At 36.2% G+C, this 14,491-nt stretch overlaps 1 protein-coding gene across 1 annotated transcript in view; it reads right to left on the reverse strand.

Annotated features, from left to right (window-relative positions):
* The window catches only part of LOC118265056 (uncharacterized), a 39,899-nt gene extending 25,674 nt beyond the window's left edge, over positions 1-14,225 (reverse strand). Inside the window, exon 1 of the mRNA XM_035577753.2 lies at positions 13,739-14,225. Coding sequence (XP_035433646.2) covers positions 13,739-14,119 — 381 coding nt within the window. The 5' untranslated portion in view covers positions 14,120-14,225. The remainder of the gene's footprint in view (positions 1-13,738) is intronic.
* Between the last annotated feature and the right edge of the window lie 266 nt (positions 14,226-14,491).

Here is a 14,491-nt window from a genome sequence, read left to right on the forward strand (position 1 = left end):
TTCGGGCGATGAGCTACCCTTGCTCGCCGTCCGCAGGCTTACGGTGGCCGGAAATCGTCCCGCGATCCCCGACGCCCAGAGTGTCTTTCGCGACGGCTGGGGCGTGAGAAGGTTTGTTCCCTCACGCGCCCCGCCTCCTCCTTAGCTAGCATGACTGCTTCGCAGAAGGAGGAAACGGCATCCCAGTCCCTCTCGCTCCGCACCATGGCTTGAACCAGTGCCGGGCGCGAGAGGTCGCCGTCGCCGACCACATCCACGCAGGGCACACCGCCAGACCGCCACTGTATGTTCTACAGTGTCCTCCGGGCGGTCCTCGCAGTGATGACACCCGGGCGTTTCCTCCCGCCCAATAAGGAACAGGAACCTACCGAAACTCCCATGTCTCTGTGATATGACTGAGTGAGAAATTCGACGATATACAAATTACGGTAGCCCCCATTCATCTGATGTTACCGAGTGTTTACTATCAGGCAATCCGTGTGCTTATTATACCGACTTTAAAAAAGAAGGAGGAACTATGTTCGGATGGCTGTTCAGGTTCACCAATAACTCGGCCAATAGTGGACCGATTTTCAAATTTTCTTTTTTTTATGAGAAAGCTATGTATATAAGTTATTTAGAAGGTTTTCAAGTTTTTAAACGCATCACTGCTCTATAGGTACTGTACCATAAAAAGACTACATCTAGACACATTAAGACACAATTCCAGGCAACATCTAGTTTACCTTTTCTTAGAAATAATAGCTCGTAACTATTTCTCAGTCCTCACTTTATGCCTGCGTATATGCGTCAGACGGCTCACCAATAAATCAGCTCACTTGCGTTTTATGTGTGATACGATGCGTACGCGCAGGAGCGATGTAACGTCACTGTCATAAATTGTTCGTTCCTAGTACTTGGAAGTGTGAAAATTTAATTAGTCTTTTGATGTTAAAGGGGGAATTATAGTCCTAGTCTAGTGCTGCCATCTTGTTTATTTTATTTAATGTCCGTTAGGTTTTGAATTTAGGTCGTCTGTGAAGATATTGCTTTTGTTGGTTTTGGCAAAAAATAAAATAGATTTACGCTTTGAAATAGCAAAGCATTGTTGGTTTTAGAAACAGCCGCAAACTTTTAGTGCTATGACTAAAGGTGTGGGAGAGCCATGCTTCGGCACAAATGGGCCGCCTCAACTGGAGTGATACCATATCCCCACAGAAAACCAACGTGAAACAACGCATGCGTTGTATTTTGTTGTCCAATTTCTTTCTTTAAAAAAAAAAAAATCCCGATTGATCCCCGTTTCCCCAATAACCTTTAAATTCCTAATCCCCAAAAGGCCCGCAACGCACTTGTAACGCCTCTGATGTTTCGGGTGTCCATGGGCAGCGGCGATGGCTACCCATCAGGTGATTCGTCGACTCGTATACGTACTAATACCATAAAAAAATACTAAATCTTAAGAATACAATTTCATAGTCACTGACATTTCCCCATCAAATATTTAAAAGCTGTATTTTTATATTGTCATTTATAACACGTATAAGACGCTTAAAGTTCCACACTTTCTTCCAAGTAGCTATAAAAGGATTATTTTACTTAAGTTAGGGGTTAAGTTCAGGTTAATCACACTCATTTACAAACCAAGTACTTAAGTAAAGTACCTCATATATTTCGAAAAAACTTTTACTACCTACTAAGATTATTTTCAATCCTCGTAACAGAATACATTGCCTGACCCCGGAATTGAACTGCAGACATCAAGATTTGTACTCGGTTTGTCCGTAAATACTTCGGCTGCTAATTACAGACGTAACTATTATCATTAGAGGATGTGAGGTCAAGTTGTCCGTCTGTCTATCTGTCTATCTTTATTACTATCGAGAACTAAAATAATAGCTTTTTGATGTGTAGAGTTAGGTATTAAGTTCTTTACTTAATTATGTTTTATGGCTTAGGCGGTAAATAAGCAGACAGACAGTATCACCTGCTGGTAGGTAATCATACTTAGTTAAATATATAGGTACCTATAAGAGACCGGCCATACTTTTTTATTTGGTGGTGGCCAGGAGATTTAATACGGTCGCTTCTCATGCATAAGGGTGTGAGAAATCTGTCAACGGTAAAGTACCAATGTGACATTTATCGAGTTATACTTATGTACTTTCTAAAATTATTTAGATAACATTGACTAACGGAGAAGGAAAATATCGTGAGAAAATCAGGGCTTATAATTTTTTATTATAAATTTGAAATCGTCAACCCGGATTGGTCTTTGATCAGGAGAAGAGAAGAGGTCTTTGGTCAGCGGTGCCACTTATAGACTTTTGATGTGATGACTTTTTTTATTTATTAATTGGCATCAGGCTACGAAGGCCCATAGTAATAGTAAATGTATATGAATTTCTTTTTAAAGTGAATATTTAGACGTTAATATATAAGTTGTTATAATGAAATAGTGTTTTGACAAGGACAATATCTATACCACAGAGGAATTTAAGTAATATCTAAAATATTTCTAGACCACTGTAGTTATTGTGGACATAAAACTAAAATGGCTGATGTGTCTATCTTGTGGTAAACTCTATCGCAGGATATGAGGTCAAATTGTCACTCGACGAGACTCGAACCCATAAATCATAGTTTACGACTGGTTAAAGTACTATTTAGGTACTTTGATACATATCTAAGAAAATATTTCTATGTATTGTTTTATATTTTGTAATTAATTTAAATTGACATCGTTAGAAAATTAAGAAAATTTGTACGAGAAGCTATCATCCCCCCCCTTTTTCGAGGGGGGAACATCCTATTACTTCTTTCGCCTTAGGCGAGACGAGAGGGGGTGTCAGACTCTTACTGACTAAAAACCACCCCGTTCACTCCTGCTTTTCGAACCAGAGCCCCGGTAAACCCGCTAGATAGTCCGCAGCTCAGCTATCATCCCACTTGGAATTAAACTGACAATCTTATAACGTCACTAAGAAAAGCCTACTTAGAAAACAAATTTACCTAAAATGTGAATAAATACTTCTAGTTTGATTTGATTCATCCAAGAACCGAATTTAGGACACGTAGCATCACAGTTACGCATTTACTCACTAACTAGTGACTCAATGAGCTAACATTGACATTTCATAAAACGTACCTAGGACATGTACCTACTTAATCACAGCCCTACCTACCTACCTCCTATACAGGGTGTAAGCGGAACGCTCCCGAAAAACGCCACAAATTGTTTATGTTTTTATAATTTTAATCGTTTTTGTGTTTGTATTATTCATGCTATATTAAAATTCAGCATTAGATTACAACTATTATTACTTAAAATAAACATTGAATTCTTAATTTTTTTTTAAATAATACATCATACACAATACATAATACATACATCACCTGTTTGCGACGTTTGGGAGCGTTCCGCTTACACCCTGTATATACATAGTTATGTCATGACTAATGTCATAGTTCCGAGAAATCGAGTCACTTGCTCTAAACTCGGTAATGTTATCAACTTCAGTACTTACCATGCTTGTTTTCTTCAAAAAGGGTAAACAAGTGCACTCAAATTTACACTTGGGAGCAAAGAAATGAAGAAGGAATAATCGAAAATACAAATTAAGGCAGTTTTGTTTTAAACTGGATGATCTAGCAAACTTCTACTTCACTTCTTTTAAAAACTTTTCTTGGACTTTCACAAATAATTCAAGACTAAATCTGAACCAAATCTGTCCTGCCTGTTTTCGAGTTTTAGTGAGATATAATATGCAGGGTGTAAACGGAATGGTCCCAAACGCCGCAAACAGGCGATGTTAAAAAATTTATTGTATTAAAAAAATAGGAATCCAAAGTTTATTTTATGTAAAATTACAAGAGTTATTGCAACTATTAAGTTGCAATCAACCGCCAAAGCTGATCTTACATGAATAACACGAAAATAAAAACGATTAAAATTATAAAAACATAAAACAATTTGTAGCGTTTTTTGGGACTGTTCCGTTTACACTCTGTATATAAATAAATAGATATAACAATATATAGATGTATAGATGTCGATCAATTAACCAAGCTCGATTAAGTCCACTGAAATTCCTTACCATCTATAAATAATTGAATATAGAAATCATACCAATGTCTGTCTATATTTATTTATATACCCAATTCAAGTATTAATTCCTCAATTATAAAATATCGGTCACTACACAGGAAGAGAACCCGGAACCTAGCGCAGATGTGCGCTCACGCAGAGCCAAATAGGCCGCCATTTGGTCCGAGCCTCGATCGATATAAGTCTATAAAGGTATATTAGTAAGCAGTTATTATTGACTTACGGAAGTATGTCTATCTGAAGCTTATTATTCAATCAACTTTTACCCAACCGTCTCTAGGTAACCATATGAATATCCATTTCGAAAGAAATTTTGAATATATATTTTTTTTGTAACTTCACGCCTTTAGTGCCCGAAGGTGTAGGCAGAGGTGCACATTACGGCACATAATGCCCATGTACATCCACATTTCACAATTTATGTTGTAAGTCGCATTTAATAGGTGGTGAGCCTATTGCCATATACCGGGCACATTTCCAGACTCCGTGCTAACTCTGAGAAATTATGGAAAAACCAAAAAAGCGCCGTAATATTTCGCCCGACCCGGGAATCGTACCCGGGACCCCTTGCCCTGCAGTTGCACTTGCAACAACTCGGTCAACGAGGCAGTATTTCTTTGAAATTTCGAATAATCCGTCCTAAATCAGCATTCCATACAAGTATAATAATTAGATATATTTTTAGTAACTCATATACCAAAATGAATGCATTATGCTTTTATAGCACATTCAAAGTTGTTGTTACCAACCAATGATTTCCTTATTGGTACATTATGTTTTTATATCTTTTCCCCTTGATTTAATCTATTAAATCTATTTTAAAAGAAGGTAATGTTACAGACAGATTGTTGTAGATAGATTATGGGCCTTCTAGACCCGGAGCTGCAGACTGCCTGGCGAGTTCCGGCTAAAAAAGCAGAAGAACAACGGGGTGGTTTTTAATCAATGGGAGTCTGCCACTCCCTCTCACCTCGCCCAAGGCGGGAGAAGCCACTGAATGATTTCTGATGGTAAGCAATCGCCGCCCATGGATACACAAAACAACAGAGGCATTACAAATGCGTGCAGGAATTGAAGACTTTGAAGGGAGACAATTTTATAGTGGATCTAAAAAAATCACATTTCATTTATTTTTTTCATATAGGTGTTGAATAAAATGCAACATCCGTGCCTGTTTACGTATACTTATAAAATTTTATACCTCATTATAGGTAGATAAAACAGGTTAAGGATGAATAGTAGGTATTATATTTTAATGATCAGCAGTTAATATATAATGTGGTATGAACGCCAGCTCTCGTAAACGCATACAGTATATAATTAATTATTTATGCATCCGAACTTTTAATAAGAACATGATAATATTCATTCTACGAAATTGTGTGAAGTTATAAAGATATGGATGTGAAGAAACGCCCTGTTTAATAAAATAGATGCCATTATGATAAATTTAACATAAGCATTTAGCTTTTTACATTTAGCTATTTACATCGCTTGACGATCTCCGGCCATTGTAAGTGCGTGCGACCACAACCATCAAACCAGCACAGATGGGGCCCAGTGGGACTGATGGCGTCCCGGAGATGTGGACTGCTGCCTAGCGGGCTACCAGGGCTCCAGCTCGAAAAGCAGGAGTTGGAACGAGTTGGTATTTAGACAGTAAGAGTCTGACAGTTCCTCAGGCCTCGCCCAAGGCGGCAGAAAATACCTATTTACAATCTAGAAGCCAGATAACCTAATGGCCAGCAATTGCCACCGCCATAGACAAACAACAGAAGAGTTACAAGTGCGTAGTTGGAGGTTTTGGCCTTTTGGAGATTAGGAATTTGAAGTTTTAGAGAAGTTGAGATGGGGGAATTGGGTCTCTAAACCTTACACGGTGAAAACGTGAGCGCTATTTCACGCTACATTTCTGTGAGCCGGTAGTATCACTCCAATCGAACAGGCCTATTCGTGCCAAACCAAGATTCTCTCACACTTAAAATTGTTACATTAACTGCCGCATTTAGAAACATTTAATGATTACTAATAAACTATTCCTTAGCAACGATTTTGTTCCGAAAACAATTGGTAAGGATTGGGTTAAGTAACCATTAAATGACTCTGAGTACGGTAGTAAGTATTTTACATACTATCATCACTCCCAAAGCAGGTACACATCTCCACGAGTGACTAGGTACTAAAGTACTATGCATTTGTATCGAATTACCTCGCGATGGCCATGATCGGCGCATGCGCACGTCTCAACTAAATCTTGTGTACATTGACAGGTAACATCACGCCTCGTCCTTATTAGGTAAGATAATGGTGGGACGATAATTATGTTGTTCCTAAGGAGATGTCATCGAGTATTGTGTAATCTGTTTAATTGATGCATTTGTACATAATGTAAAGGTATTTTATGTATATAAATATTTTTACCGAAGCTGCGGACTACCTAGCGGGCTTACCGGAGCTCCTGCTCGAAAAGCAGGAGTAGGAACGGGGTGGTTTTTAGTCAGTAAGAGACTAATTCTCGCCTCGCCCAAAGGTAGGAGATGCAATAAGATGATTTTCCCCTTTAAAAACACTGCAGTTATAACAAAGTGGACACAGCTGAAAATTGTTTAAATATGTTTATTCAGATGATATTTAAATGACAATATGCCAGACTTCTCTTGTTAAGTGAAGAGTGTAGGTACATTAAATATTAGCGGGTTTACCGGGGCTCCGGCTCGAAAAGCAGGAGAAGGAACGGGGTGGTTTTTAGTCAGTAAGGTGACACTCTTTCTCGTGTCGCCCATGGCGGGAGACGCCATTGGATGATTTTCCCCCATTAAAAATAAAAGTCAGTTTTAACAAAGTGGACACAGCTGGAAATTGTCTAAATATGTTTATTCAAATGATATTTAAATGACAATATGCCAGACTTCTGTTGATATTTGAAGAATATACGTACCTACGTTAAATATAAACGTTCTAGGAAACTGAGAACTAGGGAAAATACTAGTTCAAATTGCATCTAACAATTATTAACGGTTGCCATCGGATTTTTAAAAGAAAGAAAGAAAAACAGTTTATTTTCACCGATTACAAAAATAATAAACATACATAATTGATAAAATAAAAATAAAAGTATTCCCGGCGCAAAAACAATCCATTATTCTCTTTTCCCGGGAACTGTAACCTTATATGCTTTATAATACTAACATACATACAAATGAAACATAAACTAAAAAAAAAAACTAAAATCAATACAAATCCCAGAAACTCCACGTGTGACGTGACACAATTTCAAGCTCTATTTAAATGAGACGTTAGGGTTAATTTACACTGAGACGCGACGCGATTTGACGAGACTGAATGGTGCCAAAGATTTTATTTAAATGTGTACCTGTGTGTGTAGATATTATCTTTTTCTATCGCTTTGACTGAATATTAGTTTTACATTGTTCTCACATAGTTGAAGCAATCGAAACAATGTAACCAAGAATTTTATTGTGAACCTGATTGAAAAAGAGTAACCTATGGAGTTTCTTGCTCGTTCTTCTCCATAGGAATCTACACTTTGGAACGAGCAAATAGCTTCGCTAGAGGACTGACTGATAGACAGACATTGTATTTTAATATTGTAATATTTGCTTTGACTTCCCTTGTGTGAGTGCCTTCCCGGTATATTAGAAATAAATAAATTTGTCAATTTTTTCTTTTTGCCGCTTCTTTTAGCGTGTTCGCAGCGTCACGTCGCGTCGCTTCTCAGTGTATACTGAGCCTAAAGTCTGGCGCAAATAACCGGCAGACACTTTATAGTTTTTCGAAACATTCATTCAAAGATTAAAGGCAGACGAATCAAAGATTGAAAGACAGATTTTTTTACAACCGTCATAATTTTCCGTTAAAGTGGATTTTTAAATGTGTCTGGACTAGAGAGGTTGTGTAATAGATCAAAGTGGTTGTCTATGAAATGGTTCTGCTATATCTGTTAAGGAAGTGCTCGTTATTTGAAGACATCACTAGTATAGATTACTGGGTTCCTATTGGGTCAGTATTGAGAACAGGGATGATGACACAGGGCCCAGATAGAGTTTATTTTACGTTGAACGAGATCAAAAAGGGACGGCGTTCGGCGCTCTGATTGGCCGGCTCCAAAGTACCAACCAATGTGTCTGGGCAAAACTCAAAAATTACTGCATGGATTTACTTTAAATTTTCCATGAATATTACTAACAGGTCGGTCGTACATATTATAACGCTATCACCTACAGGGGACGAGCTGTGATCGCAGGAAAACTATTCAGTCACTATACCACATAGACGAAGTGGCAGGCAAAGCAATAGTTTATAAAAATCCTGTGTAATATGCCTGCATATTTTTAATATAAGCCTGCTTAAATGAAATAAAATTTATTCATCGGTCTGTTTCCAAGTAAACCTCAATATACCTAGTAATACGTAACTAACTACTAGAAAACGTAAACAACTTAATTGCTTATAATAAATAAATTACTATGATTCGTAGTACACCTAGTTACTGGTAGAACAGGGCCGTATTTTAGAGAGGGAAAGCATAAAATTTATCTTTTAATTTCGAAAGAAACGAAAAATTTAAGGATTTTATTTTTGAAAACATGGATTGTCATATGTTATCATGTGTGTTATTGCAGTTATTAATGTAGGTACCAATCTAATTTAAAACGTGTCGGATAATTCATGTTTTTAAGGAAACATAATTATAATTTAAAGGCTGCTTCAACTTGAGATTTTGGACCAGCCCGCCACAATCTTCCAAAACCGCTGCAAGTCCTATAAGCCAGGGTCTATGAATACACCGGAACATTGAAGTCCGGGGCGTCCCTGAGACGTGAATAACTGTCTTGGATCCCTGTTATACTAGCTTCCGATAATAGATATTGCAAAAACGCAAAAACGCAAAGAAATTTGTTTTCAACCTGAGATTTCGTATAATTGACGTGAACTGATTAGTCTAAGCACCAATATTTCAATCTTAGCTAAAAGATCTCTTATAAAACTGTAGAACAATAGTCCATTCGCTTTCTATAACTGTACAAGCTCGTTTCAAACCATGCATATATTTTAAATAGTAATATTTTATAATGCATTGGTACCTCCATTCGAAAACCGCGTTCCCTTTACATTACATATGGTAATTTATTTTAATGTGATGTTACATGATCGTAATCAATCAATGTGGGTTTCGTAACACCAATACTACCATCAATAAAATATAGCAAACACATTATAACTCCCATTCCCCCCATTAAATGTATTTATGTAAGCAAATCTATGTGAGAAATAAAGTTATACTTAAGTTTATTTTTATTCATACTATACTTCGTACATGGCTATCATTAAATAAACATCTATAAATCATTATAATTTGTCAGAAGGCTCAAAAATATGTTAATTTTAAATAGGTTTTTTTGGGACAAACCACAACCTCCCAAAACCACCGCAAATCGTGTAAGTCAGAATTTACAATAGATACAAGCATGCAAACAATTCTTGGTGTTAATGATGATGATGTTGAACTATCTGATATTTTTTTTTAATGATACGTACTTTTTTTTCAATCCAAAATCCAATCCAAATGACTTCTCCCACCTTGGCTGAGGCGGGAGTGTCAGACACGTACTTAAGTCTATAAAAATTTAATAAGAAATTTTCTTTAAATATTTAATTGTATGTTAAAAGACACGCTAACTTAAAAGAAATTAAAAGATTAATTCCAGATGAAAGCCCGCAAAGACTATGTACGACGTTTAGGCAAAACATGACAATTATTATTCAAAATGTAACATCTTGTACGACAATATGTATTTTGTAATGTATATTCATGATTTGGACACGTCAATTACTTAATTAAAGTAAATAACACATAGGTAATAATTACTTTATCTAAACCAGGAATCAAACATTCTATATACAATAGGTATCAAAAGATACAAAGAGACACAGTGCGACTAATCAACGAAAGAAACGTCAAAAAGTGAAAAAAAGAGAATCATTCGCAAAATAAACATTTATGTAGCTTTCATTGTTTATTTTGTCTGAAGCTGTGAATGTAATTGCATGTTTAAATTCATTTAATGTGTTATTGCAGCATATTTAGAAGCTGGCACTAACCCAGGAGTTGAATGAGAATTGTAGCTGTGAATCGCACTACTCGTGATGCAGTCGCGTTTCATACTTCAAATACTAATTGGGCCTCCGGTAACCTCACACGACGAAACACAACGCAAGTTTCACGTCGGTTTTCTGTGAGGCCGTGGTATCACTCCGGTTGAGCGAGCCCATTCGTGGCAAAGCATGGCTCTCCTACACTTAAACATAACATTATGTCCATCTCTTTGTTCGTCTTCTATGCTTTCACATTTAAATATTCGCTTATACTTAATATACATATACCTATATATTAATTAATATACACACCTATTTATGAATATTTTTCATTATGTGTTTTATCAGATGAAGACTATTACTTTATTTTTGATCAATATTATTTTCTGTTAATTATTTTTGTAACGGTGCAAATAAACTGCTTTTCTTTCTTTCTTCTTTCTTTCTAAGAATGAAAGTAATCGTCCTCCACTAAATACTATTACTGTTTCTGTACTGCATTACATGTATTAAAACTAAAAGTCCCTCTGTCTACCCCTCACTGAATAAATCGCCTGATAGTTGCTTTAAATTGGAATCTATTTTAAAACTCACTCTTCCAGTTAAATTACTAAAAGATAAAATTAAATATATATAAATCGGTTCGTTTTTTGCACTCTCATGCTTCTGTAAATAAATTAAAATAAAACTAGACTTACTACTCTACGCATGCGCGGTAGCTGCCGTTTGTACAGTCAGCAAAATAGTATTTCGATGAATTTCAAGTTTTGCTTCGAATGGAGAAGAAAGAGCAAGAAACTTCATCGTAACTCTTTAAAAAAATGGTTTTTATTACAATCTCTCTGATACGTCATTTGATAATTTACCTATTGTATATACTCGTATATATGTCAGAACAATGTAACGATAATACTGCGTCGAAGAAATGGGACTATAAAACCAATTTGTGCCTCTATTTTTAAATAATCACTATTAAAGAAAATATTAAACTTGTGTCTAAAATAACCAGTGATAAAACATCTGTAACCTTGCTAGAAAGAAACAAAAAAATTTAAAAAATATTCATTCGATACATTATCACGTGGTGTTGAGAACAGAAACAAAAAAAACATCAACTTTTTATTTTTCTTTTTCTTGCACAAAATATGGCCTCACTTTTGTTGCCGATCATACCTTGATCTTGTTAAACGAGTGCTAAAATAAAAAAAAAGAAAACAAAATTCGATTAATCCGCGGACACTACGTAAAGCATTGCTTCTTGTTTGTTTAAGATGCCAGCACTTAGTGTTTAAAGTTAGCTCCGTTTTGAAAAGCTGATTGAAAAGGTCATTTATTTTAAAATACGTAATAATAATTAATATGAAGAATAAATGTTTTTTGGTAGATGCATCTATTGGCCTCCGGTAACCACACTCACACAACGTATCCGTTGTTTCACCTCGGTTTTCTATGAGGCCGTGGTGTCACTCCGATCGAGCCGGCCTATTCGTGTCGAAGCATGGCTCTCCCACACTTACATTAATTTCTATCCTTATGACGAAGAGAATTTTAAAGTTAAAGAATCGATTAACAATTTGCTACGAGAATCGAATGCACTGCGTCGCAATTCGCACTTAACTTATAACTCAACGCGGCAGTTACGTTAACTCTTTCCCGACTAATTTAATCACAATCTCAACTTGGTTAGACTTGCGGTTAAAGTAAGGTATTTAACTAGTTTTACCCTGGTATTAATTAGCACTCGCCAAGCGTATAACGTGTTTTATTTTATTACAATTAGCTGTCGAAATAAAAGGCGAGTTTGTTAGTTAAAAGATTACTGTACCTAGTTATGCCGAACAAAAAACAAGAATCACCCAAATTGGACAACACACACTTAAACATTTAAGTAATCGATGTATAAAACTGCTATGTATCGTGAAAATGCTTATATTATACATAAAAAAAGGTATCAGCTGAATTGAGAACCTCTTACTTTTTAGGAAGTCGGGCATAATTTTATTTTAACTTTAGTTCTTATATGCCTTAACTTAAATATTAATATAAAAATACATAATAAATGTAGTTATGTATACAGTACGATGTAAGAGGGACGCTCCCGAAAAACACTAGGTACAAGAACTTTATGTTTTTATAATTTTAATCACATAATTTACCATCCCCTGTTTGCGGGGTTTGGGAGCGTTCTCATTTACACCCTGTTTTACTTAACTAATTGCACATCAATAGCCTAAAAGTGGCCATTGCTGACCAAAGGCCTCTTCTCACATGAAGAAGGTTAACTTGACTTCACATTAATCAACACTTTGACCGAAAAGTCAAAGTAATCTTGTAATTAAGACACAGTTTATCTCTACATGCAACCGCTTGGAGATATGGGAAAAGTAAAATTATGCTAATGTACCTAGATACGTACGTACCTAGTAATGTGTACTGAGATAAAACTGATAAGAATGTGGGCTACGTCTATAAGAAACTAGAACAAAAATAGTTGCAAGATATCTGTAGATAGTAACTAGGCGAGTGCACGGTGGCTGGGCAACTGGCTGTCATGCAACGTGTAGCGGGTTCAAGTCTCACACGGAGCAACTCTCTGTGTGATCCACAAATTGTTGTTTCGGGTCTGAGCGTTATGTGTATGTGAAATTGTATGTTTGTAAACGCACCCACGACACAGGATAAAATCCTAGTGTGGGTTTTAAAAAATATACCGTTGTTTTTTTAAAAGAATAATGATATTTTAATTTTTAGGATAGGCCATTTTATACATATTTGTCATTTTTGTAATGTTTGGAAAAGCTTTTCTTTTGGAATTTTTGAATAATTTTTGCTCACATATGTTTTTTTTTTAACTTGAATAGTAAGGAGTAGGATCTTAAAGTTCGTAAAGTACATCTTTCATGAAATACGTTATTTAAGAAAAAAATAATTTGTTAATTAATTTTAATTAGTAAGTATCTAGAATTCTAATTAGTATAAATTTAGTATCTAGAATAAAAATTATTTATTTTATTTTCAAATTGTTGTTCATTGTTTTAATTGTAAATTATAGTAAGTTTTACATATTTATTTATTACTTATTTAAGTTTTTATTTCACGTAGATTTAAATAGATAGTAATAATTATGTATATAAAGATAATAAGCACCTCAAGTTAAACGCATTTTCTCCATACTGATGTCTGATAGGTATTTACTTATTCATTTATTTACATAGCTGATAATTTACGTCAATTTATAATTTAAAAGCGATAATTTTTTGCAACGAAAGTGTCCATATTTATTTTATTTCGAATATTAAATAAAAAATGTACATTGCACTAGCAGGTACATTGTCGATCAACAAACAATAATTAGTTTCACTCTCTCGAAGTAACACTTGTGTGCATCCGAAAAAATTATACGGAACAAAATATTCATGTTCCGTAAATATTAATGTTGTATTTTGTCAGCTTCTGTTTGTTTGATCACCACGTAACACACACTTGCATGGACCCTCAGACATCGACAATAGAACACAAGACACAACCACCTACCTCTTCATCCCAAGAAGGCTCCGCATACTCCTGGTCTCCAGCCTCCTCCCGCCGTTCTTCCTTCATCATCTGCAAGTCTTTCACCACTCCATCCATCTGCTCCGCACTCAACCCTCCCCACACCTTCATTGCAGACAACAACTCCTCATCCTCATCGGTCAACTCCTCACGTTCCGGGGACAACCGAATAGCATTTAATCGATCCAATTTTTCGTACAACTTGTCTTCCGGAGACGGCTCGGAATATCGGTCCGGGGCGGCGGTTAACTTGTCTAGTTTTTGGTAAAGTTTGTCGAAACGGTTCGAAAACGGCGTGTCGGTGACATGAGCGGTTCGGATGCGGTGCGTAAGGAAGATCACGAGAAGGGATAAACGCAGCATCGTGCGAGCGCGGCGGCCGGGCGACTGGCGCGGGCGCACGCCACATGTCGCCACTCCAGACCCGCGCTGCGTCAACGTGCCCGTCCTACCGACCGGGATTGATCTTGATTTTTTCAATAGTTCTCTCTCAGCGTGAAATTATTAACGTTTCACACATTTGAAGCTGTTTTTGTTATCTCCGGGATGTCCCGGGTTGTAAGTTCATCGTATGTATTAAGATAAACTGATACTTGTAGGTGTTAATATGCGTAGAGTCAGTGTTTTAATAACATGTATTTCTATCGAATGACTCATTAAAATTACCGTGTATGTAGTAGGTATTCTTTATTTTTTTCTAGACAATAAGTAAGAACATTAAGGATTTCTCAAGTT

This window comes from Spodoptera frugiperda, chromosome 28, assembly GCF_023101765.2.
Source record: "Spodoptera frugiperda isolate SF20-4 chromosome 28, AGI-APGP_CSIRO_Sfru_2.0, whole genome shotgun sequence".
NCBI classification, from domain to species: domain Eukaryota; kingdom Metazoa; phylum Arthropoda; class Insecta; order Lepidoptera; family Noctuidae; genus Spodoptera; species Spodoptera frugiperda.